This window comes from Geotrypetes seraphini, chromosome 1, assembly GCF_902459505.1.
Source record: "Geotrypetes seraphini chromosome 1, aGeoSer1.1, whole genome shotgun sequence".
Classification (NCBI taxonomy): domain Eukaryota; kingdom Metazoa; phylum Chordata; class Amphibia; order Gymnophiona; family Dermophiidae; genus Geotrypetes; species Geotrypetes seraphini.
Genome location: NC_047084.1, coordinates 320,690,798 through 320,717,295, shown reverse-complemented (window position 1 = coordinate 320,717,295; position 26,498 = coordinate 320,690,798). Strand labels below are relative to the sequence as shown.

Here is a 26,498-nt window from a genome sequence, read left to right as displayed (position 1 = left end):
CTAAGGCCCCTCCTATGGGGCCAATCAGAGCCTTAGGCCCTGCCCCTCCCAGGACGCACCAGGAAGAGGAAGGCCAACCATTCCATTGAAGTGGGCATGCTGGCCGGAGGGAGTAAGCATCCCTCCAGCCGGCCTACAAGAAAAAGGTATGGGGGGTGATCCGGGTGGGCTTGGGGTGTGGATAGGTTTTCAGGGGGCGTTTCTGGCAGGAGGGACTGAGCATTCCTCCTGCTGTTGATTTTCAGGGAGAGGGTCAGGCAGGATAGACTGGGCATCCCTCCTGCCTTTGATCTTCAGGGGGGTGGGGGGTTTCCAGCAGGAAGGACTGGGCATCCTTCCTGCCAATGATCTTCAGGGGATGGTGGCAAGAGGAATTGGGCACTCCTCCTGCTGTAGACATTCGGGGGGGGGGGGGGGGGGCTTCCAGCAGGAGGGACTGGGCATCGCTCCTGCCAGCTGGCTTTGCAGGGGGACAGGTTCCCTGCTGCAGCCACTAAACTAATAGCAGCAGGGAGATTCCCTTGTCCCGATCAGTTCAGCTGCCGCATCTATTTGAAATGTAGGCCAGCATTTTGCTGGTCTACATTTCAAATAGATGTGGCCCTAGGGAGATGCCTAAGGCTACTTCAGGGCAAAACCATGCCCACACCTAACCTTGGGCAAGCTTAGGCGGCCCTATACATCTCCCTAGGCTCGCAAAATTGCCTAACTTTCTAATGCTCAGCATAAATTTGCATGTTGTTAGTGTTGAGTATTGGGAAGTTATTTTTGTGCGCTATTCTCTACAGTGTCAGAGTTCTGAGCATCGGCCTAATGGAGTCATATTTTGTTATGCTGATTTCCTTATGTTTTCTTTTCACTGTTTCAATCAATAAATTGTTTGAAATGTGGTACGGAACTATGCCAAAAACCGATAAACAAGAAATACACAGTGTTTCTAGAAAATGGTTGACAATTTCAATATGAATTTTACTGTTCACCTAGAAAAAAGAAAAAAAGAATTAAAACGTCTTTACAATTTCATAAGACAGATTTAAGAAACGAGGGTACATCACAACTTCTCATATCCCTGTCTGGTGCAGACTGTGATTACGATGTAAACATCAGGGGTAATACTCAGCCCACAGTGGTAAGCAGCTTGTAAGCCATGTCCCAGCTGCGAGTTGACCTAACCCTGGATAATCAACACCAGGACATGTGCAGCTCCCGGCATTGAATATCCAGGTATGTGCGCTGACCTTGAAGTTGATCAGCCATCGGCCAATATTAAGACCATTGCTTTTTCGCGCTCCTAACTTTATGCGCTCATGTAGCTGCTTAGCAGATTGAATATCACCAGTAAACAGCTACGCCAGTTAGGGAATGGTGGTTGGCGCTGAATACTGGCATCTGGCGAGCTCAGCAGTGTTTAACCTGCCTGGTTAAACCTTTGAATATGGAGCTGATCATGTATAACAATGCTGAAATATGGTTGATCTTTCTTTTTTGTTTTGTTTTGTTTTAATGAACCTGATTCTCAATCCTGCCCCCTAGATCTGTAACAAAACCTAGAAAATTGCATCCGTATGCCATCATGGCTAATATCCTATAACAATTCCTCCACTTGATTGTTGTGAGCTCATTCTTCTGTCACCCTGAGAATCACATAGAATGAAGGTGCCACGTTAGCTGCCTCTACATCACAATACCCTTCCAGTAGCACCAGCTGCTCACTATAACACTGTATAGGTAATGCCTGGTGCGTTCAGTCAAACCAATAGAAAAGTCCACAGCAGCAGATGGGCAGTCTAGTTCATCAGTCTCATTTAAAAGTCCAAGAATTTGTTTTCCGTTCATTGTTAATTTTTTTTTTTTTTTTTAATGCCGAACCCATCAAAACATTGATTGGTTGTGTGTTTTTTGGATTTCTCTGGTTCTAGTTTGTTCAAAAGCATTAATCATTATTGCTATCAAGTCCTGAGCAGTATTATTCCAAATCGATATTTCCGGCATACAATGTAATCAACAGTATAATGGCGAATCCTGTCAGTAGACCAGCATTTTGGATAAAGAAATAGGTGAAATCTTTTTTTCTTCCGGTTATCTTTTCTTTCAGCATTTCATTCATCTCGGGAAACTAGAAAGGTAGGGTGGAAAGAAAACAAAAGGAATCATCTTTATGTCACTCCTGAGCAGAATATCACTGCTTAAATCTTCAAGTTTCAAGTTTTATTTCAAAAATTTGATTAATCGCTTAATCATACTTCTAAGCGATGAACATGGCAAAAATAATTTTTTACAACGATCAGGGAAGCAATATATGGAATGTAGTCTTGACGTACAGAACATACAGTACAATGAGGAAAAAATGGTAAGAAATACAACAATTGATAGAAAATGAGGCAAATAAGGGATAAGACAAAAGGGAGGGTTAAGTGAGAAAGGTTAAGAGAAATCAGAGGTCAAAATTTGAGGGTACAATCCTAACTTGGGGGCTAACAGTCAAAAGCATCTTTAAAAAGAAAGCATTTTAACTTGCTCTTATATCTGTCTATAAGCTGATAAAAAATAAAATTGTGGAACACATAGACAAACATGATTTAATGAGACGGAGTCAGCAAGGATTCAGCCGAGGGAGATCTTGCCTCACAAATTTGCTTGACTTCTTTGAAGGTGTGAATAAACATGTGGATAAAGGTGAGCCAGTTGATATAGTGTATCTAGATTTTCAGAAAGCTTTTGATAAAGTTCCTCACGAGAGGCTCCTGAGAAAATTGAAGTGTCATGGGATAGGCGGCAAAGTTCAGTTGTGGATTAGGAATTGGTTATTGGATAGAAAACAGAGGGTAGGGTTAAATGGTAATTTTTCTCAATGGAGGAGAGTAAACAGTGAAGTGCCACAGGGGTCTGTACTGGGATCAGTGCTATTTAACTTATTTATAAATGATCTAGAAATTGAAACGACGAGTGAGGTGATTAAATTTGCAGATGACAGTAAACTGTTGAAAGTTGTTGAAATGCATGCAGATTGTGAAAAATTGCAGGCGGACCTTAGGAAACTGGAAGACTGGGTGTCCAAATGGAAGATGAAATTTAATGTGGACAAATGCAAAGTGATGAACATTGGGAAGAATAACCTGAATCACAGTTACCAGATGCTAGGGACCACCTTGGGGGTTAGCGCCCAAGAAAAGGATTTGGGTATCATTGTAGACAATACGATGAAACCTTCCGTTCAATGTGCAGCGGCGGCCAAAAAAGCAAACAGGATGCTGGGAATTATTAAAAAAGGGATGGTTAACAAGACTAAGAATGTTATAATGCCCCTGTATCACTCCATGGTGCGACCTCAGCTGGAGTATTGTGTTCAATTCTGGTCTCCTTATCTCAAGAAAGATATAGTGGCATTAGAAAAGGTTCAAAGAAGAGCGACCAAGATGATAAAGGGGATGGAACTCCTCTCGTATGAGGAATGATGAAAACTGTTAGGGCTCTTCAGCTTGGAAAAGAGACAGCAGAGGGGAGATATGATTGAAGTCTACAAAATCCTGAGTGGAGAAGAACGGGTACAAGTGGAATGATTTTTCACTCTGCCAAAAATTAAAAAACTAGGGGACACTCGATGAAGTTACAGGGAAATACTTTTAAAACTAATGGGAGGAAAATTTTTTCACTCAGAGAATAGTTAAGCTCTGGAATGCATTGGCAGAGGATGTGGTAAGAGCGGATAGCGTAGCTGGTTTTAAGAAAGCTATGGACAAGTTCCTGGAGGAAAAGTCCATAGTCTGTTATTGAGAAAGACATGGGGGAAACCACTGTTTGCCCTGTATTGGTAGCATGGAATATTGCTACACCTTGGGTTTTGGCCAGGTACTAGTGACCTGGATTGGCCACCGTGAGAACAGGCTACTGGGCTTGATGGACCATTGGGCTGACCCAGTAAGGCTATTCTTATGTTCTTATGATTGCTACAGAAGCATTTCTTGCTGTCGCTTTACCATTTTCTTCTAAGGTGGGGATGGGCAACCGTGGTCTTTGAGTGCTAATAGATCTCATCCATATTCATTGTGGAAATCTTGAAAATCCAACTGGTCTATGACCATGCTCACCCTCTGTTCTAAGAGAAGAGCTATGCAAGCCTTTCATTTCATTACATTTCTAGCATAGCTGAGTTTGTTTCATTCTTCTTTGCTTTTGCAACCCCCCCCCCAAAAAAAAAAAAAAAAAAAAAGAAGTCCCTTATTTAGCTCGTGGGAGGTGGTGGAGAGGAAAACGGTGACAGAGTTCAAAAAAGTGTGGGATGAACACAGACGATCTCGAATCAGAAAATAATGGTATATATTGAAGAAATAAGGCCAGTACTGCGCAGACTTGCACGGTCTGTGTCCTTATATTGCCGTTTGGTTGAGGATGGGCTAGGGAGGGCTTTGACGACTGGATGGTTTAGTTGGGCTGGAATGAACTTTGACGGAGACTTCAGTAGATGGAACCTAAGCACAGTATTGGACAGGGCTTTGGTTCTGGCCCAGAAATAGCTAAGAAGGAAAATTTAAATTAAATCAGTAATTTAAAGAATGGGTAAGGTTGGGCAGACCATTCGGGTCTTTATTTGCCGTTATCTACTATGTTACTATGTACATTTGCATGCTAATGCATTTGGAGTGTAAAAGTCCAGAAACACAGTACAGGATAGGTGATGAGACACATGCGCATACATGGAGTGATTATTTGTGATCTCAAACTTGCTAAACAGTTCAAGAATGCAAGTGATCAGAGTTTGAGGATTGCTATGAAAGGTATTATAGAAAAAAAATTAGTTCATTTATTTAAACAAGTTTTTGTATAACCTTTCCCCTTCCCACCCCTCCTTAATAAAACCTTTAACATTTTCTGATTAGAAACATTTCCTTAATTCCTGGCTTTTCTTGAGCTAGCTCTTTAGTACTATCAAATAAATACCACATAAACATCCTTGCACCTACCCCAGTATATTCAGTACTCTGTTGTTATGGATAAAGCCAAGTTTTTAGTGCTTTAAAGACCCATGATGGTCCAGCAGGTATAATTCAGGAGGCAATTTTGTTCTACAGAGTGAGCATCGCTGTTGGGAATGCTCTAGACCAGTGGTTCTCAAACATGTCCTGGGGGACCACAAGCCAGTTGGGTTTTCAGGATATCCCTAATGAATATGCATAAGAGAGATCTGCATGCCTACTTTCTCCATTATAGGCAAACCTCCTTCATGCATATTCATTAGGGACATCCTGAAATCATGACTACAGTAGTTGTAGCTGTAATTAAGCTGTTTTAATGAGATTTATTTTATTTTGCTGCAAATGTGACTCTTTGCTATTTTACTTTGGAGTTCCTTTCCTAATTTTATGTTTTTTAAAATTTTGTTAACCGCTTAGACCCATGTGTTGGACTAAGCGATATAGCAAATGACAAGAAACATAAACATGTTTCAGAACCACTAATCCAGATCTCCACTCAGCAGGAGGGATGCCACTCCCTCCTACCACCACCCCCGAGACATCCCTAGACAGGAGGGATGCCAACTTCCTTCTGCTGCTGAAACTAAACTAAAGATCATGATTATCAATCTACTACCACCTGTGGTGTGGGAATAGTCAGGACTCGGTGCCATGGTAACATTAACAAGATGACTATAGTAAATAAAATATTCTTTATTTTAGATTAACCTGGTTTTAGCCTTTCTAATTCCAAGAACTGTTAATAATACTGTGCTGTCAAAACAATGCAAAGTAAATTTCTGGTCTCACTATCTGATTGGCTCATCTATACTTTATTAGGTACATACATTCAAGCAGTATAATTGGCTTATGTTTATTCAAAATATTATAGTACATTCACATACCATTATGTCAAATAATTTTACAGTTCAACCCTTCCTATTGTGTACCTATGTCAATGTAAGCTGTCTTTCTCATCTTCAGGACAACTGACAAACTGTACTTATAATATCCAACCTAGTAATTACTTCACTAATCTTAGCCAGGGTCACTGCCCAGTTGGTTCACATACACCTGATCAGAAGCATTCACATCACGTTTATTTAAATATACAAACACAATATATTCACAGGAACTTTCTGTGGAATATCTTGAGCAAATACATTCAGATGGACTCCATATAAATGCATTTGATCAGGTGTTTTTGAACCAATTGGGCAGAGGCCCTGTGTAAAATAAGGAAGCTAATATGCATTAAACACAGTTTATCCATAGTTTCAGTAATTAGAAAGGCTTAACTCCTGATGATATAGTTTAAGACACGTGAAGGAGCATTTTCGAAAGAATATCTGAGTCAGATTTGAGACTTCCTGCTCATAATGCCCCCCAAAAACCCATCCCATCTCATAGCAATTTTCAAACAGGAAAAATGTCCTGATTTCCTATTCGAAAATAAGTGAGAAGAATGTCCTTACACTTGGGATTTGATTTCAAGTCACATTGTAATGATTTTTTCTTTGGGGGTAATTCATGTTATCCCTCCAGGCACAGGAAAATACCTAATGTGCCTGAATGTACACTACTTCAATGGCCCATAAGACTTGCAGGTGCCTTATATCTTTATGTACAGCAGGGGTGTCAAAGTCCCTCCTCGAGGGCCGCAATCCAATCGGGTTTTCAGGATTTCCCCAATGAATATGCATGAGATCTATTAGCATACAATGAAAGCAGTGCATGCAAATAGATCTCATGCATATTCATTGGGGAAATCCTGAAAACCCGACTGGATTGCGGCCCTTGAGGAGGGACTTTGACACCCCTTAATGTACAGTGAGTACTTTTCTGTTCCTGGAGGAAGCCCCAGAAATAAAAATGAATATTACAGTGGGATTTGAAGCTACATCCCCTAGTTTACAGTCCACCTTACTAACCACTAAACTGCTCTGACATTCTTGCTGCTCTGTCCAGAATGGTCATAATACCTGAAATTGACATAAAGCCTGGTTTTCCTTTCTGGATTCACTTTCGGGGAGGAGGGAGGCAGCAACCCCTGAGGGATTAAGGAAGGGGCCATGCCTTAATCTTTCCAGTGGTCAGCAGCTCAATCAGAGCACCTTAATGTCATTAGATAAAAACAACCTTCTTTTTTTAGACATGGAACTTTCTTCCAGTTTGAAAATCACCGTTGGACATCCTACTTTTGGGCCCTCACCAGTCCTACCCATAACAGGCTCCCAATATGCCCCTTTGCTATTTGGATGAACTACAGTGTGAAACATCTAAATTCTGACTTTCCCAAATCAGGATTTGGATGGTTTTTATCAGATGAACGTTTTGGTTTTTTTAAAGCATTTTGACGCATCCATTTGCTTTGAAAATAGAAAAGGAATGAGCTATCGGAATGTTTGAAATACACGTGTTAATGTATTCTGGAATATTTTGAGCAAAGATGATTCTATGCACTTTTTGAATGCGTAGAAGCTGAATCATGATATGAATAACACAGTACAAGCAACCTGGGTCAATCAGAGCCTTAGGCCCCTCCCTGGTAAATTTCCCTCAGTTTGGAAGGAACCACGCATTTTTAGGTACTAATTCCCTTAGATCTTTGGCCCCTGCTTTTATAATAAATAGACTGAGTTAGTGCAACCACTTTATTCAGGCCTAACCAATCAACTACTCAGAACAGTGCAATTAAAAATTTTTACAGAGCTCCCCACCCCCCAAGAAAAGCTCAACAAATCGTGCTATCCCTTTGTTTAAAGAGCAGCCGGAAAAACAGAAGCTGTGATAGGTTTTCATGCTCTCTCAACCGGTGCCTCCTTTGTGCATTCCCTGTCCTCCTCTTATGATCTTTACAATCATAGCAGGAACACCTCTTGTTCATATCTCCTTCCTTACATATCTGCCTGCTTTTTCTTACCTTGTCTCCCCTTTCTCTGGAACACATTTTCATCTGAATTTTAAAAAATGAAGATTTTTTTTTTTAAATTAAGGTTCAAAGCTGGTCAGAAGGAACTGTTTGGGATAGCTCTTAGGATGAGCTTTCATTCCTTTGCTTGTAGTTTCCTTCTCAAGGGACTTCACCATGCAGTAGAATCTGTTTTCTGGCACCCACAGAGATTGATGGATACCAGATAACTGGTTTTCTGGTTAATTGAGAGTGTGCTAGAAACCTTGATTAACACAATCTCCCTCCCCCCTCCCCCCCAGAAGCACCAGCATGGCACTGGTCCTAAGCCACAAAGCCCTCCTCCCTCCTTAGTGACAGAAGCAGGTGGCGGTCCTGAGCCACAAACCCCTTTGCTCCCTCTCTCTCTTCCTTACCCGAAGCACAACGGTCAGCAGGAGGCAGAGGCTGCTCATGGCCCAGCCCCATAAAAAAAACAAAAAGAAAAAAAGCACCCCCATCCCCGCCAATGACAACCCTCCCTGATGTTTCCCCCCCCCTCCCTGACGATTCGGCACCAGCACTGGGAACTGACACCCCCCCCCCCTCCGAGGCAGCAAAAACGGAAGGAAGGATGCCTACTCCCTCCTGCCATACCGACCACCTCTTCCCATGGCAGCAAAATGGCAGATGAGATGCCCACTCCCTCCTGCCACTAAAAGGCCCACTCCTGCACCAGGTGTCCACACCCCAAACCATCCCCTACCCTTCCCCTTTCAAAAAAAAGTCAGGAGGGATGCCCATTCCCTCCTGCCACCAGATGCTCCCCAGAACCCCATCCCCATACCTTTTTTTGAAGATGGAAGCAGTAGGGAAGCACAGGTCCCTTCACCTTTATGACACACCAATACAAAATATTGGGCCTTCCCTCCTCAGTGCATAATGTGATGCACGGAGAGGGGCCAGAGGCCTTGATTGGCTCAGATGCCTAAGGCCCCTCCCAAGAAGATATAAACATAGATAAAATAGGGCTTCTTTTGACTAAGCTGTGTAAGAGCATTTTAACTGCAGGCCGGTGAGGTAAATGCATCTGACACATCATTGAATTCCTATGAGTGTGGGAAGCATTTACCTCTCTGGCCCGCAGTAAAATAATTCTTACGCTGCTTAGTAAAACCCGCGATAGTAATTTAAGAATATTGTGGGTAATTCTATAAAGGGAAGTCATTTACTTTTAGGTAGCAAAAATGCATATAAAAGATAGTATTGTAATCATGTTCAATACAAAATGTGAATACAAAACTACAGTAGATCAGATCCAATTGCATACATTTTATGTAAATATAAAATAAAATTAGAATGAACCTTTTGGCTTACCATATCTGCTAGAGAAATATACAGGAACATCCCACCAGCTAGGGCAAAGATAATGTTTGGTTCAAAGCTGTGGCCCACAAGTATTCCAATCACTAGCCCAATGTAACAGGAACATGCTGATAGAAAGTTGAACAACAGAGCCTGTGGAATGCTCATTCCTGCATTTATTAAAATTGCAAAATCCCCTAAAATGAAAAGATATTTAATTTCATTTCATCTCCTTTTTGTGGCTTAAGTCATAACTAAGTAACAAGTTAGTTAGGGGAGGCCTCCAAAGTTATACCACGGACCCTATGCACTAAAACTTAGCAGGTACTCAAGATCATAGCATGAAATATAGGAAGGTCTGTCATACAATAGCAACATCTACTGATGGGTCGAGGGTAGTGTGTAGAGAATGACACAGGGACAAATTTTTCATTGTCCCCGCAAGTTCTGTCACTGTCTCCGACTCTGCCCCATTCCTGTAAGCTCAGCCTTAACCGCACAAACCTCGAACACGTATGATTTTAACGTGTTTGAGGCTCGTGCAGATGAGGACAGAGCTTGCAGCAATGGGGAAGGGAAAGGAAAATGAGTTCCTGCGGGGATGGTGGAAAAATTTGTCCCCGGTCATTTCTAGTGTGTTTCTCGATTTCGTATTGTTGTAATGACTTGGCTATTCTCAAAAATGTAATTCTCACTACCCTCTTTATAATCACTAATTCTTATTATGTCTTGCCTTCCTTATATTAAGTTCCCTGTAAACCGTGCCGAGCTCTATATGGAGAGGATGCGGTATATAAACTTAAAAGTTTAGTTTAGAGTATACTGAAAGAAAGTTGGAACAAGCAAGAAAAGAACCAGCCTCCTTGATTGGCACATCAGCTCTGGAGCCCCCTCGCCAGCCTCTGAATTGAATGGGAGCTCCAATATGCTTCAAGGTAAATTAAGTCAAAGGAACTACATATTTGGTGAATACAAATGTTGTGGGGGTACTTTAATTCTGAGTATCTGGGTGATAGGTTTGTAATCAAAATTGCTAATGCCACCCAAGGAGTGGAATACAGAGGCTGCCAAGGTTAGCTAGTTTAGGAGAGTGATTATAGACCACTCATCCCAAAGTGTGTTATTTTTATCTGCGTTTCCATACTTTGAAATTAGGGTTGCAGGGTACCTATAATGCATGAGTATGGGTTATTAAAGAGCTTACTTAAGAATAGCTATGGGTAACCTTTCATATACCATCATTCGTGGATATTTACTCTAATGCAGGCTACTATTAAGATGGGTTTATTTTACCACTATTTCATGCTATTTTAGCCCAGATCCCATTTTAATGGAATGAGACCCAGTTATTAATAACCAGGGTCAACAGTAAAATACACATCTAACGGCAGCCCGCATATGATAACATCCCCCATTAGCTGAATTGTTATTCTTAACAAAAACAATAATTTCAAGTCTGTTCAAGTACTAGATGAACTTTCTTGTATAAAGAAAAGAGGATTATATGTGGCAGGAGAGGTCTCTAAGCATTGATGAAGTCCATTAGCAAAGGATATCCTCAAGTAGGGTAGATGCAGGAAAGAGCGCCAAAATGTAGACAACAGGATGATGCAAGCTAAACACAAATGTCATTGCCGGCAGTTCTACGCAGGACTGCTGTGATAAAATACTAACATAAGTCCACTAGTTTCATGCCTAGCATTAGATTGTGAGCACTTATGCTATGTCAAAACCTGGTGTAAATGCTCGCGACTCTTGACAGTTAGGCATATAGGTCCTAATTTATAAAAGTGCCTATGGTTAGGCACCTAGATTGGGGCGCCTACCGATCTAGGTGCCTAATTTTATGTTTTAATTGGTGCTAATTGAAAGTGTCATTAAAAGCCAATTAAAGATTTTAAAAATGAATTAGCCAGTATAGGTGTCTAATAGAGAATGGCACGGTGGCTGTTACTTGCAGCTAGCCACGGTAACCCAAAACGGTGGGGGAAAATATTCACCGTGGTACGGGGTGAAAAAATAGTCACCGCGGGTAAGGGGAGAGAGGCCATTCACGCGCTCCGTGGAGCGGTGAATGGCCTTGTTTCTGCAGTTAAGGGAAGGAAACACGTGCGGTCACCGATCATGCGTAGCCCCCTCCCTCCTTCCTAAAGGGTGTCATCACCACCGCAGCCGTCCTACCGGGCACCTCCCTCCCTTCCCCTTCCCTTCGGGCAATTTAGAATTTTTTTCTACAAGCTGCCGGAGCTGCGTGTGGCTGCCGGAAAGTCCTCCTCTGACTCAACCAGAAACCGGAAGTTGCGTCAGAGGAGGACTTTCCGGCAGCCACACGCAGCTCCGGCTGCTTGTAGAAAAAAATTCTAAATCGCCTGAAGGGAAGGGGGAGGGAGATGCCCGGGCAGATGGCGGCGGCTGAAACGACGACGTCGACGTCCAAGAGACATTAGCAGCACTCAAGTCCTCGATAAAGAAGCAGACTTTGGAGAAGAAAGCTAAGTTATTATGGGGGACACATTTCCTTTCTCTTCTCTCTGTCCAGTTTTAGAAGAGTTCGCTGAAATAAGTTTGTCTGTCGCAATTACTTAAGTAAATAAACATGCCAGACAAATAATTGAAGAAGGGGGAGGAGGACTATAGTGTTATTAGTCCTGCATGAAGGCTCTTAGCCACATCATGAGGTCACCACTGACATTCTATTAGCTTGGCATTCAGTCAGTGTTTGCAAATACACATGCAGAACAGAATAAACAGTAAGGGGTTTGGCTATGGTCTTGTGCCACCTTGTGGGGGAATGAGAGAAAGGTGTAGCAGGGAGCTAGGCTCTGCATCTCTGACACTTTCCAGAAACAAAGAGTAACAGCCAAAACATCTCAAGATCGGCCAAACCCTGAGATAGGAAAGTTCCCATTACCGTAAGGGGAAGGGAGTGAGGGAGATGTTTGGATCACATGAAGGGTGATGAAGAGAGGGAGGGGGTGGAGAGGAACAGACACTGAAGGGAAATGGGGAAGAGAGAGAGTGGGGGAGAAAACGTGAAGGGAAATGGGGAAGAGAGAGAGAGTGGGGAGAAGACGCTGAAGGGAAATGAAGAAGAGAGAAAGGGGAGAAGACGCTGAAGGGAAATGGGGAAGAGAGAGATGCCAGTCTATGGGGGGAGCGGAGGGAAGAAGATGGGTGCCAGACCAATGGGGGGGGGGAGAGAGGGAGACAGACAGTGGATGGAAGGAATTGAATGAGGAGATGAGGAAAGCAGAAACCAGACAACAAAGGTAGAAAAAAAAGTATTTATGTTCTTTTTTTTTGCTTTAGGATAAAGTAGTATATTAGTTGTGTTGATAAACATTTATAAACAAAGCCCTGCCAGCTGAATATCTCTTTCTCTAGTTCAGCAGCCAGAACTTTGATTTATAAAATGACAATTGTACAGAATATTGTTTCTTTTTATACTTTAATAAAATAAGTTCAGTACAAAACTATTTGAGGCTTGTGTGGATAGGATCAGATGATTTGACAGGACAGGGATGTGGCCCGAGCTCGCGGGAATGGGACGGTTATGGGGACTAAGCTCGCGGGGACAGGACAGGGACGGTGACGAGCTTGCGGGGACGGGGCAGAGATGGGGACAAATCTTTTCCCCGTGTCATTCTCTAGTAGGCGCCTACAACTTGAATGTAGGCATCTACACTGAGGCGCTTACCAGCAAGTAGGCATAGTTAAGGGCAGATTTGAGGTGGAGTTTGAGCATGGATCGAGTTAGGTGCCAGTAGGAACATACATTTTAGGCCAAGAAAACCATGGCTTAATATACCAGTGCTTAAAGTATACAGAACTACCAATCCCTACCTTGATTTACGGTAAGCACCACTAGGCGTGATTCTACAAACAGCGCCTAACTTTGATTGACATGTAGTAGTTGCCGCTTTTCTAGATGCCTACCGAGTTAGGGACCTTTTATGGAATTTGGCCCATAACTCCTAGTATTCTATAACCTGCACAATCTCTGACCTGTCTATGCCCCTCCCATTGTCTAAGGCCCCCTAAAAGTTGTGCATGATAGAATTTACATGCACAGCTTCTAGAACAGTGATTAGCATGTTTAACTGCTAATTGGTGCCCATTAACACCAATAAACACTGATTAAAGCCAATAATTGGCTGTTAACTCCAACTAACAACCAATTATTAAATTAAGTTGTGTGCAAAACTGACCTTATTCTATAAATTATGTGTACAGATTGTGACCAGTCAGGCTCCATGCCTGCCTAGTGTCCACCAGGGGAGCCAGAGAGAAACCCAGGTTGAGAGCAGGCTCAGTTAAGCAGGGCGTGGCTCCCTCCATGAAAAGCCAGTAGTTTGCACTTGGCCAAAAGAGGTGAGAGGGAAGTTGGGGGAGGGTACGGGCACAAACAAACCTACCTGGCGAGCTAAGCTGCCAATACTTTTTTGAGACTAAGGTAAGTAAACACCGATCTGGGTCACGGGAGAGTATACACACTTTCGAGTCTGGGGTTGGCTCACATTATAATTCTGGGTCACATTGTAATTCAGGGTCTAAGGGGAGTACACATTGTAATTCTGGGTCTAGAGGGAGTACACATTGTAATTCAGGGTCTAAGGGGAGTACACATTGTAATTCTGGGTCCAGCGAGAGAACACACATTGCAAATTGTACTAAAGGAGTTCAAGTAGCCCAAGCGGGAATACCCCCACAGGGTACACACATTTTCGAGTCTGGGATAGGAACACACTGTAGTTCTGGGTCTGGGGAGTACAGGATAGGTGCACGTTGTAACTCTGGGTCTAGGGAAAGTACAAAACATGCGAATAATGCTAAAGGTGTCCAAGTAGCTCAAGCGGGAACATCCCCACTGAGACGTAACAAACATACAACATGGAGGGCTATGTACGTAAACGCCCACAGTCTGGGAAACAAGATCCTGGAATTAGAAACAGAAATGAGGAATGCCGACCTGGATGTGGTGGCGATATCTGAGACCTGGCTCACGGACTTCCACGGGTGGGACATGGTCATACCAGGTTACAACTTGCTTCGCCGGGACAGGGAGGGCAAAATGGGAGGAGGTGTAGCATTATATACTAAAGATGACATTAAGGTCACCAGAATCACAGATATCCACTACACTGGGGAATCCCTTTGGGTAAATTTGGCCAGAGGGAAGGACAAATGCCTGTATCTTGGCGTAATATACAGACCCCCAAGACAACAGGATGACCTAGATATGGAATTAATCAGAGATATAGAGAATATCACCTTGCGTGGGGACACAGTATTGTTAGGTGACTTCAACATGCCTGATGTGGATTGGGACACGCTTTCCTCTGCTTCCAGCAGCAGCAGGAGGCTATTAAACTCTATGAAGGGAGCAAGACTCAGGCAACTGGTGTTGGAACCAACAAGGGATCAGGCAATACTGGACCTGATACTTACCAATGGAGAAAGTGTCACAGAGGTCTCGGTGGGTGACACATTGGCCTCCAGTGACCACAACATGGTATGGTTCAATCTCACGAAAGGTTTCACTAAATCTACCACACTGACCAAGGTCCTCAAATTCAAGGACACAAACTTCAAAGAAATGGGAGACTTCGTTCACCAGGCGCTACAAAGCCAAGCAGAAACCGATAACGTGGAAGAAATGTGGTCGACTTTGAAAGCCACCATACAAGAAGCAACAAACCGCTATGTTAAATCAGTAAGTAAATGGCGAAGGAACAATAAGCCACAGTGGTTCTCTGCGGAGATTTCGGACCTCATCAAGGAGAAGAAAAAAGCATTCATCTCTTACAAACAATCAGGGAAACAGGACTCTAGGGAAGTCTATCTGGCCAAGTCAAAAGCAGTCAAAACAGCAGTTAGGGAGTCTCTAGCGAAGAACATCCAGAAAGGAGATAAATCCTTCTTCAGATATATCAGTGACAGAAATAAGAACTCAGGCGGGATAGTATGTCTTAGGAAACCAGATGGAGATTATGTAGAAGCGGACTCGGAAAAAGCCCAACTGTTAAATGAATACTTCTGCTCAGTCTTCACCCGTGAGGCGCCAGGACTCGGCCCTCAGCTACAGACAAGGGTTGGCGCAGATGACCCATTTAGTAATTTCGAGTTTACACCCAGCGGTGTCTACTGCGAGCTGTCAAAGCTTAAGGTTAACAAGGCAATGGGGCCTGACAACCTACACCCCAGGGTGCTCAGGGAGTTGTGTGATGTCTTGGCGGAACCACTATCCGCGCTCTTCAATCTCTCCCTTAGTACGGGTTGGACTGGAAGACGGCTAACGTCATTCCACTCCACAAGAAAGGCTCCAAGATGGAGACAGCAAACTACAGACCGGTGAGTCTCACATCAATGGAAACTCTAATCAAACGCCAATTGGATACGATCCTGAACGAGGAGAATCTACGGGATCCCCGTAAACATGGATTTACTAAGGGGAGATCCTGCCAATCCAACCTGATCAGCTTCTTTGACTGGGTGACGAGAAAGCTGGATGAGTTCTATAGGATTGGGCGACACATTGACGAAATGGGTTGGGAACTGGCTTGGAGGTAGGCTTCAGAGAGTAGTGGTGAACGGCATCCCCTCCGAAATGACGGAGATAATCAGTGGAGTGCCGCAGGGCTCAGTCCTGGGCCCGATCCTATTCAACATCTTTATAAGAGACTTGGCAGAAGGGCTGCGAGGTAAAATAACATTATTCGCCGATGACGCCAAACTAAGCAATGTAGTGGGCAAAAGCACAACAGACATAAATTCAATGTCCGACAACATGATGCACAACCTAGTCGAGCGCTGGTCTAGGTCCTGGCAACTCAGCTTCAATGCCAATAAATGCAAAGTCATGCACCTGGGAAGCCAAAATCCATGCAAGACTTACACCCTTAATGGCGAGATCCTAACAAGAACTGAAGCAGAACGAGACTTAGGGGTGATCGTCAGTGAGAACATGAAGACTGCCAATCAAGTGGAGCAAGCTTCATCCAAGGCAAGACAAATCATAGGTTGCATACGCAGGAGTTTTGTCAGCCGTAAGCCTGAAGTCATTATGCCATTGTATAGATCCATGATGAGGCCCCACCTGGAATACTGTGTGCAATTCTGGAGGCCGCATTACCATAAGGATGTGCTGAGACTGGAGTCGGTCCAGAGAATGGCTACCCGGATGGTCTCGGGACTCAAGAATCTCCCATACGAGGAACGGCTGGATAAGTTGCAGCTGTACTCACTCGAGGAACGCAGAGAGAGGGGTGGCATGATCGAGACATTAAAGTATCTCACGGGCCGCATCGAGGTGGAAGAAGATATCTTCTTTTTCAAGGGTCCCGCGGCAACAAGGGGGCATCCGTGGAAAATCAGGGGCGGGAAACTGCACAGGGACACCAGGAAATTCTTTTTCACTGAAAGGGTGGTTGATCGCTGGAATAGTCTTCCACTTCAGGTTATTGAGGCCAGCAGCGTGCCTGATTTTAAGGCCAAATAGGATAGACACGTGGGATCTATTCACAGAGAAAGGTAGGAGAGGGTCATTGGGGTGGGCAGACTAATGGGCCGTGGCCCTTATCTGCCGTCTATTTCTATGTCTATGTCTATGTCTTCCCAAGTACAACATTGCTGGCTCAAGCTAGGGTAATGCCGTAACATAGTAACATACATAGTAGATGACGGCAGATAAAGACCCGAATGGTCCATCCAGTCTGCCCAACCTGATTCAATTTAAATTTTTTTTTTTTTTTTTTATTTCTTCTTAGCTATTTCTGGGCGAGAACCCAAAGCTTTACCCGGTACTGTGCTTGGGTTCCAACTGCCGAAATCTCTGTTAAGACTTACTCCAGCCCATCTACACCCTCCCAGCCACTGAAGCCCTCCCCTGCCCATCCTCCTCCAAACGGCCATACACAGACACAGACCGTACAAGTCTGCCCAGTAACTGGCCTAGTTCAATCTTTAATATTATTTTCTGATTCTAAATCTTCTGTGTTCATCCCACGCTTCTTTGAACTCAGTCACAGTTTTACTCTCTACCACCTCTCTCGGGAGCGCATTCCAGGCATCCAACACCCTCTCCGTAAAGTAGAATTTCCTAACATTGCCCCTGAATCTACCACCCCTCAACCTCAAATTATGTCCTCTGGTTTTACCATTTTCCTTTCTCTGGAAAAGATTTTGTTCTACGTTAATACCCGTAGACCTGCATGTGGAAGAGGCTGGACCCACACCGCTATTTGCAGCACAAGACAGTGTGCGTGGTGGACCAGCAAGGAAAGGAAAGAGGCTTGGCAATCATTTTCAAAGACTGAGCAAAGAACTGTGAGGGGGGGGGGGTTTGTTTGCTCTTCTGGCTGAGGTTGTTTTTTTGGTTGTTTTTTTTCAATCAGTTGTCTGGACTTCCTGAGCCGTGAGATTATTTTGCTAGTTTGATTCTCTGCACAGTTTGTTAAGCTGGGAGTGTTTTGAAGTTTGCCAACAACTGGGAGGGATTTTGAAAGCAGTTTGTGCTTTAGCAGGCACACTTTAGGCACTCCCCTAGACCCAGCAGTGCTATAGGATAAGCTGGAGGCTTTGCTAGTTAAGACTGTTGAATAGCAGTGTATGATAGCAGAGAACTTAACTTTTCTGAAACCTGCTAGGACCAGGCTTTGAAAGCCTTATGCAAGAAGCTCTGTGGAGAAAAAAATCACAGAGGAAATTTTGCCATTCTGTTTCATTCCAACATTAAATTTTCTTTTGGAAACCGAACCTGGAACTTTGTACATTGGTCCTGTTTTTGGTTTTATGCATATTAATGCAGTGCCTGCAGGGTGACTCCATACTGGGTCACACGCCGGTGCAGTTTTAGCTGTAACCACTAGGGGCACTGAGGAGTCCTGTTGGTAGGCTCTGGTGCCGGTTACAAGATTTACATACTAAGCTTAAATTTGAGTACACAAGTTTATAGAATAAGTGGGGATAGCCAACTAAAGTGTGTATGAGCAATGGTCAAGGTAATGTATAGTGGGTTATAAATAAATTATTATCATTATTAATGTACAATACAATTAGTGGAATAAATATGAGTGCGATGAAGATAATTTTGTAGAAATCCAGACTACTGCTTGCATCCCATATTTTCCACTTAAAATACTAGCTGGTTCTTTAATGTTTTTATTGTGTGTGTATGGTTGTTCTCCTCTTTGGATAAGGGCGGGCTGCAAATAATAAACCGTAATGTGTTCCCTGGAGAAATAATCATGCTTTTCCAGCTACATCTCATCAGCTGATGCAAGGACCTTACCAAGTTCATGAGGAAATTCTTCACAAAGGATTGCGATGGATGTACTGAGTCCCTGCATAAGGGACAGCGTAAAGGAAGCCCCAATGGCCAGCCCATCAATGAAATTATGAACAGCATCGCTCAGGGTGATCATCCACGCCAGGGTTCCAATTTCAGAGAGTGGCCTCCACTTGAAATATTTACAACAGCAGGATTGTCCATGTTCAGTCTGAAAGAAAATCTATATTGAGCTACCTGCATATGTAACAGTTCTACCATCCAGTACATCCCATTTCGATAATCATATTTTGCCTATTGTGGTTTTGTTGACTCGGGATATGTCATACTAAGAAAGATGCAAAGAGAAAATATTGCCTTACTGTAGTGAACAAACAACGAAGATGGCAAGAGAGATGTTCTAATAACCATATATCAATTTATTATTTAAAAGCATTCTGTCCCAACAAGGATCCAAGTTTCAGCATAAGTTAAAATATAATATGCAAAAACATACATGTTAAAGAACATTAAAAATCCAATAAAGCTAAAAACACATAACGTCAAATAAAGTACAATATGAATAGATTAAGAATATGCTTATTGGGAATAAAAAGCACCAAGTGAAATGCGAGTGAAAGAATAAAATATAAAAGAAAACATAAAACATAAAATATACCCCCTCTTCTACTAAACTGTGCTAGTGGTTTTAGCGTGGGGAGCCGCACTGAATGGCCCACGCTGCTCCTGACGCTCATCGAGCTCCCCACGCTAAAACCGCGAGCACGGTTTAGTAGAAGAGGCCCATAGTGTTTTTAGGATATTAAGTTTTTATTTACTATTTTTTAATCAATGTTTAAATGTATATGCATTTACACTATGGGCTCCTTTTCCGAAGGTGCGCTAGCGTTTTTAGTGCACGCTACAATGCCACGTGTGCTAACCCCGCACTACACGGAAAATACTAACGCCAGCTCTATGGAGGCATTAGTGTCTAGCGCGCGCTAAAACCGCTAGCGCACCTTCGGAAAAGGAGCCCTATGTTTTATTGTTTGACTGCTAAAAAAAATATGTTGAGATACAAAGAAAAGAGACAGGAATAAAATCAAAAGAAGAAACAAGTGTCAAAAAAATTAGGCTAGCTAGTACTTTCAGTGATGCAATAGCTTTAGGATTTTTTTTTTTTAACTTGTATTTAGGATTTATCACAACTCAGGACTACCACCCCAATATCTCAGCATTGTATGTCAAGGATCAATATCTGACTCACAATCATAAAGTAAAAAATATATGTTTGATTTTTTTTTTATATATATCATTTTTATTAAAGTGTCAACAAGAGAAATAAGCATGGTACAAGATAGAAATATGCAAACAAAGGCATCCAGGAAAAGAATACGTCAAAACATTTTATAACCAAAATGATTTTGATAAAAATAAAGTTATCTGGGTTGAAAACATGAATATGCAAACTCGGACCTTAAGTCATTTCATGTTACCCCAAAATAGAGAGAAAGTAACAGTTCCTGGATTTTGTGATCCTACACTGTAATAAAATTGGCTTTTTCTTGTGATTGATATACATATCGGTAGAAGCCCTATTTTCTGAGGCTTTTCCTACCCCCAGTTAATTAATGGAATGAAATGACAAACTAAGTTTTGTTATTCTGGGTTAGTTTGGTGGATGTTTTCTCATGTATTTAGGGCTCCTTTTACGAAGCCATGTTAGCGGCTTTAGTGCGCGTGATTTTTAATCACGTGCTAACCCCCACACTAGCTGAAAAACTACCACCTGCTCAAGAGGAGGCGGTAGCGGCTAGCGCGACTGGCGGTTTAGCGCGCGCTATTACGCGCGTTAAACCGCTAATGCGCCTTCGTAAAAGGAGCCCTTAGTGTATTGATATATGGAGCACCAAAGAATTTTGGGGTGTTAATTCTGTTTAGAAACATTTATTAGAAGTCAGACTATCTTGCATTTCACTGATGCATGTAATATAAATATTAAAAACCATTAAAGAAGTCAAAATGGACTGTAGAACATTTTTTCGAATTAAACAAACAGGAACAAGCCTCAGATTATGGAATAGATTTTCCCATTCTGGGATTTCTTCCAAGAGAAAGACAACTTCTTTTCTCTTACTCCTGATAACATCACCGGCTTGAACCCATCCTCCCTACCATTATTAAAACATTAATACTTGTTCAAAATTAATTATATAAGTTTATATTTTATTCCTTCAATTCATAAATCTCACTATCTAATCTTATTTCATAATCTAATGTAAAAGCTCTTATAACTCAATGATTTCTCATGGTTGGGGATTTTTCATTTATCATTAGAGGACTACAATTCATTTCAACACTCGAAACCGACAGAGAAACTATGTTTATTTAAAGTGCCCTGGTGCTTTAAAGTGCTTCACAGAAAGTGCTTATGTGCTGTAAATACTTAAATTCATTCATTTCATTCAGTTCAATTCAGTATTTCTCAATGCTTAACCTTTTCCTATGATGTGTCCCGGATGATGGGACATTCCAAAAAATGTCGTTGCCATCGTATGTCCCATGGCATGGCAGTACACCTTCTACCTATCATTTGTCCCATCTATTGAGCCATTGTGTTTACAATAGCCGTAAATGATAACGGTGAATAATACAAAACTTTGCTAAAATAATTACGATTGGAACCAGCGTAACGTAAAATTTATTACGATAGGAAAAGGTTAAAGTACTTAGCTTATTGCTCTTTTTTAGGAACCAGGGCCGTTGCTTATATTTTCAATCTTCCGACAAGGCCTGCGCTTCGTGGGATAAAAATTACATCCCCACTGCGTCAGGGATATGATTCATAGCAACGCTTTTCTAAGTTGACTGCACACCACTGCCGATTCTGAGCAAACAAGGTAATAATGGTAGGGAGGATGGGTTCAAGCCGGTGATGTTATCAGGAGTAAGAGAAAAGAAGTTGTCTTTCTCTTGGAAGAAATCCTAGAATGGGAAAATTTACTTCATAATCTGAGGCTTGTTCCCGTTTGTTTAATTAAAAAAAATGTTCTACAGTCCATTTTGACTTCTTTAATGGTTTTTGATATTTATATTTAATTAATAGATAACCGTTTAGCTTTTTAGTTTTTTGTTGTATTACAACTGATGCATGTAAGCCACAGAAGATGAAACTGGTGAACATAATCTCAAGATACAAAAGGTAAGACAGAATAATGAGATTTGTTGGCTGTAATATAACTTTTGCCCCTTCCCTTTCTTTAAATCCTCCCTCCCATATGTTCATGCTTCTCTTTTCCACCTATCTCCCCTTTACCCCCTCCTTCCCCCACTTCTTTGGTACATTCTAATGTAATGTTTACCGCAGTTTTGCAAGGTGACTTCAGTCTATAGATCCTGTGCCTATAAAGATAATAAGGGTAAAATAATAGGATTTCATATTCTGCCTTTCTGTGGTACAATCAAAGTGGTTTATAATTATTATATGCAGGTACTTTCCCTATCCCTAGTGGGCTCAGATCTAAGTACAGTATTCTCCTGAAATTCGCAAAAAACCGCGAATTCGGTTTTGAGTCTGTAAAAAGACAGGAGAGGGCAGCTGGGGCGCCAGCGGGTGCAGTAAATCATACCCGGTATGGGGGGGGTGGGGGGGAGGAGAGAAGGAGGAACTGGCTGTACAGAAGGCTGACTTGCTGACCGGTGGGGGGGAGAGGGGGTGAGAAGGAGGAATCAGCTGTGCAGAAGGGGGGGAGCCAGTGGTTGACCAGGTGGGAGAGGAGGAGGAATTAGCTGTGTAGAAGGCTGATTGGCTGACCAGGGGAGGAGAGAAGGAGGATTCGGCTGTGCAGAAGGCTGATTCCTGACCGGGGGGGAGAGAAGGAGGAATTGGCTGTGCGGTAGGCTGATTGGCTGACCAGGGGAGAGGAGGAGGAATTGGCTGTGCAGAAGGCTGATTCGTGGACTCATTCCTTGTATTTTCTGACCAGTAGAGGCAGTCAAAAAATACCGCGAATAACTGAGTCCACGAATCGCGAATTCACGGGGGAACACTGTATTGTAATTAGGGCAAAGGAGGGTTTAAAGGAGGATCTATACAGAATGAAACCAGTTGCAAAACTAAGCTAACCTTATCTTAACATAAAACATTTTACAATTGCAGCAACATTTCATCTTGCTCAGCAGTTCTTGGTCATATAATTTTATTGTGGGCTAAATGTTTATTTTAGCAAACATGTGGAAACATTGCCAAAGTTATAGTTACAGCTCGTAAATGTGATTTTAATGTACGTGACTAATCTTTCTATACTTGTCTTGACAGATGATGTGTTCAGACTTTTTAAAAACCCACCTGTAATCACCATAAAGGAAAATCAGCAGCAGTTGGTACTTTGACACCTTGGAATAACTAAGATTACAAGGGAAGTGTACGTGTTTGACTTCTTGCTATACTCCTCTAATCTATGCATAGAGATCACAAAACATAAAACACAGCAGGCATTCCACAGGGAAAACATAACTCACCATGCACAGGCCATCTCTATAAGAGAAATGGTTCTAACAGCTTTTTAAACATAGAGGGGAATAATAATAATAATAATAACAGCTTATATACCGCAATACCGTGAAGTTCTATGCGGTTTGCAAAGATTAAGCAAAGGTTACAAAGATTAAACAAATTGATTGACTTTAAGAGGGGAGGAAGAAAGGGTTAATAGGACAGGAAATCCATTTTTGAGGAGAGAGTGATCAATGGAACAAGTTAATCGCTATAGAGGGGAGAGAGAAGAGAGGATCAGTTGTCTAGATACTTTAGGAACAGGAATAGAGGGACAATTCAGCACGGTCAGTTCAGCACGGGCTGTTTCATCTATTAATATTAAAATACCTTCTCGAAGTCAACATAAGAACATAAGAATAGCCTTACTGGGACAGACCAATGGTCCATCAAGCCCAGTAGCCTGTTCTCACGGGGCCAATCTAGGTCCCTAGTACCTGGCCAAAACCCAAGGAGTAGCAATATTCCATGCAAGCAGTGGCTTCCCCCATGTCTTTCTCAATAACAGACTATGGACTTTTCCTCCAGGAACTTCGCCAAATATGTAACCTATCCTTAAAAACTGGAGAGATCCCGGAGGACTGGAAAATAGCAAATGTCACGCCCATCTTCAAGAAGGGTTCAAGGGGGGACCTGGGAAACTACAGGCCGGTGAGCTTGACCTCGGTCCCGGGAAAAATGATGGAAGCACTTATTAAGGACAGCATCTGTGAGCACATAGAAAACAATGGACAGCTAAAGTCGAGTCAGCACGGCTTCTGCAAGGGTAGGTCATGCCTCACAAACTTATTGTACTTCTTTGAGGGGGTAAACAGCCAGGTAGATAAAGGGGAATCCATTGACATCATTTACCTTGACTTTCAAAAAGCCTTCGACAAGGTACCGCACGAAAGACTGCTTAAAAAGCTGTGGAAACACGGGGTGCAAGGGGAGGTCCACCGATGGATCAAAAACTGGCTAGCAGGCAGGAAACAGAGGGTTGGAGTAAAGGGCCATTACTCAGACTGGCAATGGGTCACGAGTGGAGTTCCGCAGGGGTCGGTGCTGGGACCGCTCCTGTTCAATATATTTATAAATGACCTGGAGGCGGGAACAAATTGCGAAGTTATTAAATTTGCGGATGACACCAAACTCTACCGCAGGGTTGAAACCATGGAAGACTGCGAAGATCTGCAAAAAGACCTAACGACGCTAGAAGAATGGGCCAAAAAGTGGCAAATGAGCTTTAACGTAGGGAAATGCAAGGTCATGCATGTAGGGAAAAAGAACCCGATGTTCAGCTACAAAATGGGGGGATCACTGCTAGGGGTAAGTAACCTTGAAAGAGACCTGGGAGTGATGGTAGACACAACTTTGAAGGCGTCGGCACAGTGCGCCACAGCCTCAAGAAAAGCAAACAAAATGTTGGGTATCATTAAGAAGGGTATCACGACCAGGACGAAGGAAGTCATCCTGCCACTGTATCGTGCAATGGTGCGCCCGCATCTGGAATACTGTGTCCAGTACTGGTCGCCGTACCTCAAGAAGGACATGGCGGTACTTGAGGGAGTCCAGAGAAGAGCAACTAAACTGATAAAGGGTATGGAAAACCTCTCATATACTGACAGACTAAAAAAGCTGGGGCTGTTCTCCCTGGAGAAGCGGAGACTTAGAGGAGACATGATAGAAACCTTCAAGATCCTGAAGGGTATAGAAAAGGTAGACAGGGACAGATTTTTCAGATTATGGGGAACCACAAGTACAAGGGGGCACTCGGAGAAATTAAAAGGGGACAGGTTTAGAACAAATGCCAGAAAGTTCTTTTTCACCCAGAGGGTGGTGGATACATGGAACGCGCTTCCGGAGGCTGTGATAGGCTGGAGCACGTTACAAGGCTTCAAAGAAGGTTTGGATAGGTTCCTAGAGGATAAAGGAATTGAGGGGTACAGATAGGAGTAGAGGTAGGTCATAGTGATAGTCTGGGACCACTGCTCAGGCAGTGGGTGTGATGGGCCGCCGCGGGAGCGGACCGCTGGGCGAGATGGACCTCTGGTCTGCCTCAGCGGAGGCAACTTCTTATGTTCTTAACTTGTCCAAACCTTTCTTAAAACCGGGTACACTATCTGCTCTTACCACATCCTCTGGCAACGCGTTCCAGAGCTTAACTAGTCTATGAGTGAAAAAAATGTCCTCCTATTGGTTTTAAAAGTATTTCCCTGTAACTTTATCGATTGTCTCCTAGTCTTTGTAATTTTTGATGGAGTGAAAAATCGATCCACTTGTACCCGTTCTACTCCACTCAGGATTTTGTAGACTTCAATCATATCTCCCCTCAGTCATCTCTTTTCCAAGCTGAAGAGCCCTAACCGTTTTAGTCTTTCCTCATTCGAGAGGAGTTCCATCCCCTTTATCATCTTGGTCGCTCTTCTTTGAACCTTTTCTAGTGCCACTATGGGCTCCTTTTACGAAGGTGCGCTAGTGGTTTTAACACGCGCTACACGCTAACGCCTCCATAGAGCTGGCGTTAGTATTTTTCATATAGCGCAGGGTTAGCACACGCTAATCTTCAGCACGCGCTAAAAACGCTAGCACACCTTTGTAAAAGGAGCCCTATATCTTTCTTGAGATAAGGAGATCAGAATTGAACGCAGTACTCCAGATGAGGTCGTACCATGGAGCGATACAGGGGCATTATAACATTCTTAGTCTTGTTAACAATCCCCCCCTTTTTTTTTAAACCTGGAAGTCTTCCCTTTGGACAACTTTCTGTTCCAATATAAAAGGAAACCTTAAAATGCGCCTGATTGATCTGTGATGATGCCCCACTCCTTTTAAACCTTGAAGTCACCAGTTGACTGGGAAGCAGGAGAAGACCACGGGTAAATAAAGGGAAAGGAAAGAAGCACCAGGGGGGGGAGCTATGCCCCCCTCCTCTTTCAAACCCTGAAGTCATCAGACGATGCAGAGCCAGGAGATGACCATGGGTGGGTGAAGGGAAAGGATAGAAGTAGAGAATGATACGTGGACAAATTTTTCCCCATCCCGTCCTTGTGAGCTTTGTCCCTGTCCCTGCCCCATTCCTGAAAGCTCAGCCTTAACCACACAAGCCTCGAACATTTATGATTTTAAAGTGTTTGAGGCTTGCGCAGATGAGGACGGAGCTTGCAGGAATGGGGCAGTGACAGGAAAAGAATTTGCCAGGATGGGACAGGAAAATGAGCTCCTGCAGGGACGGGGAAAAATTTGTCTCCATGACATTCTCTAGACAGAAGCACCAATGGGGCGAGGGGGGCTAACTTCCCCTCAAACCTCAAAGCTTCAGCAAGGTAAATGCTCACTATTACAATGACTGCGATGAAACAGCTGCGGTTAAACACCAAACCCTACCTGACCACTAACAATACTACCCCCCCTCAGCCATTCTATTAGCAGAACACTTCCAAAGTAAAATTACTAATGCAAGAGCTACCCTCAATGACACCTCTACCC

General features: G+C 42.9%; 1 protein-coding gene across 2 annotated transcripts in view; it reads right to left on the bottom strand.

Moving 5' to 3' along the window:
- Positions 1-945: 945 nt before the first annotated feature.
- SLC39A8 (solute carrier family 39 member 8) overlaps positions 946-26,498 on the bottom strand; it is a 112,824-nt gene continuing 87,271 nt past the window's right edge. For both annotated transcript variants that reach the window (XM_033956899.1, XM_033956907.1), the window contains 3 exons: positions 18,497-18,704; positions 9,220-9,404; positions 946-2,116 (listed from right to left, as the gene is read on the bottom strand). In XM_033956899.1, coding sequence (XP_033812790.1) covers positions 1,967-2,116; positions 9,220-9,404; positions 18,497-18,704 — 543 coding nt within the window. In that variant the 3' untranslated portion in view covers positions 946-1,966. The remainder of the gene's footprint in view (positions 2,117-9,219; positions 9,405-18,496; positions 18,705-26,498) is intronic.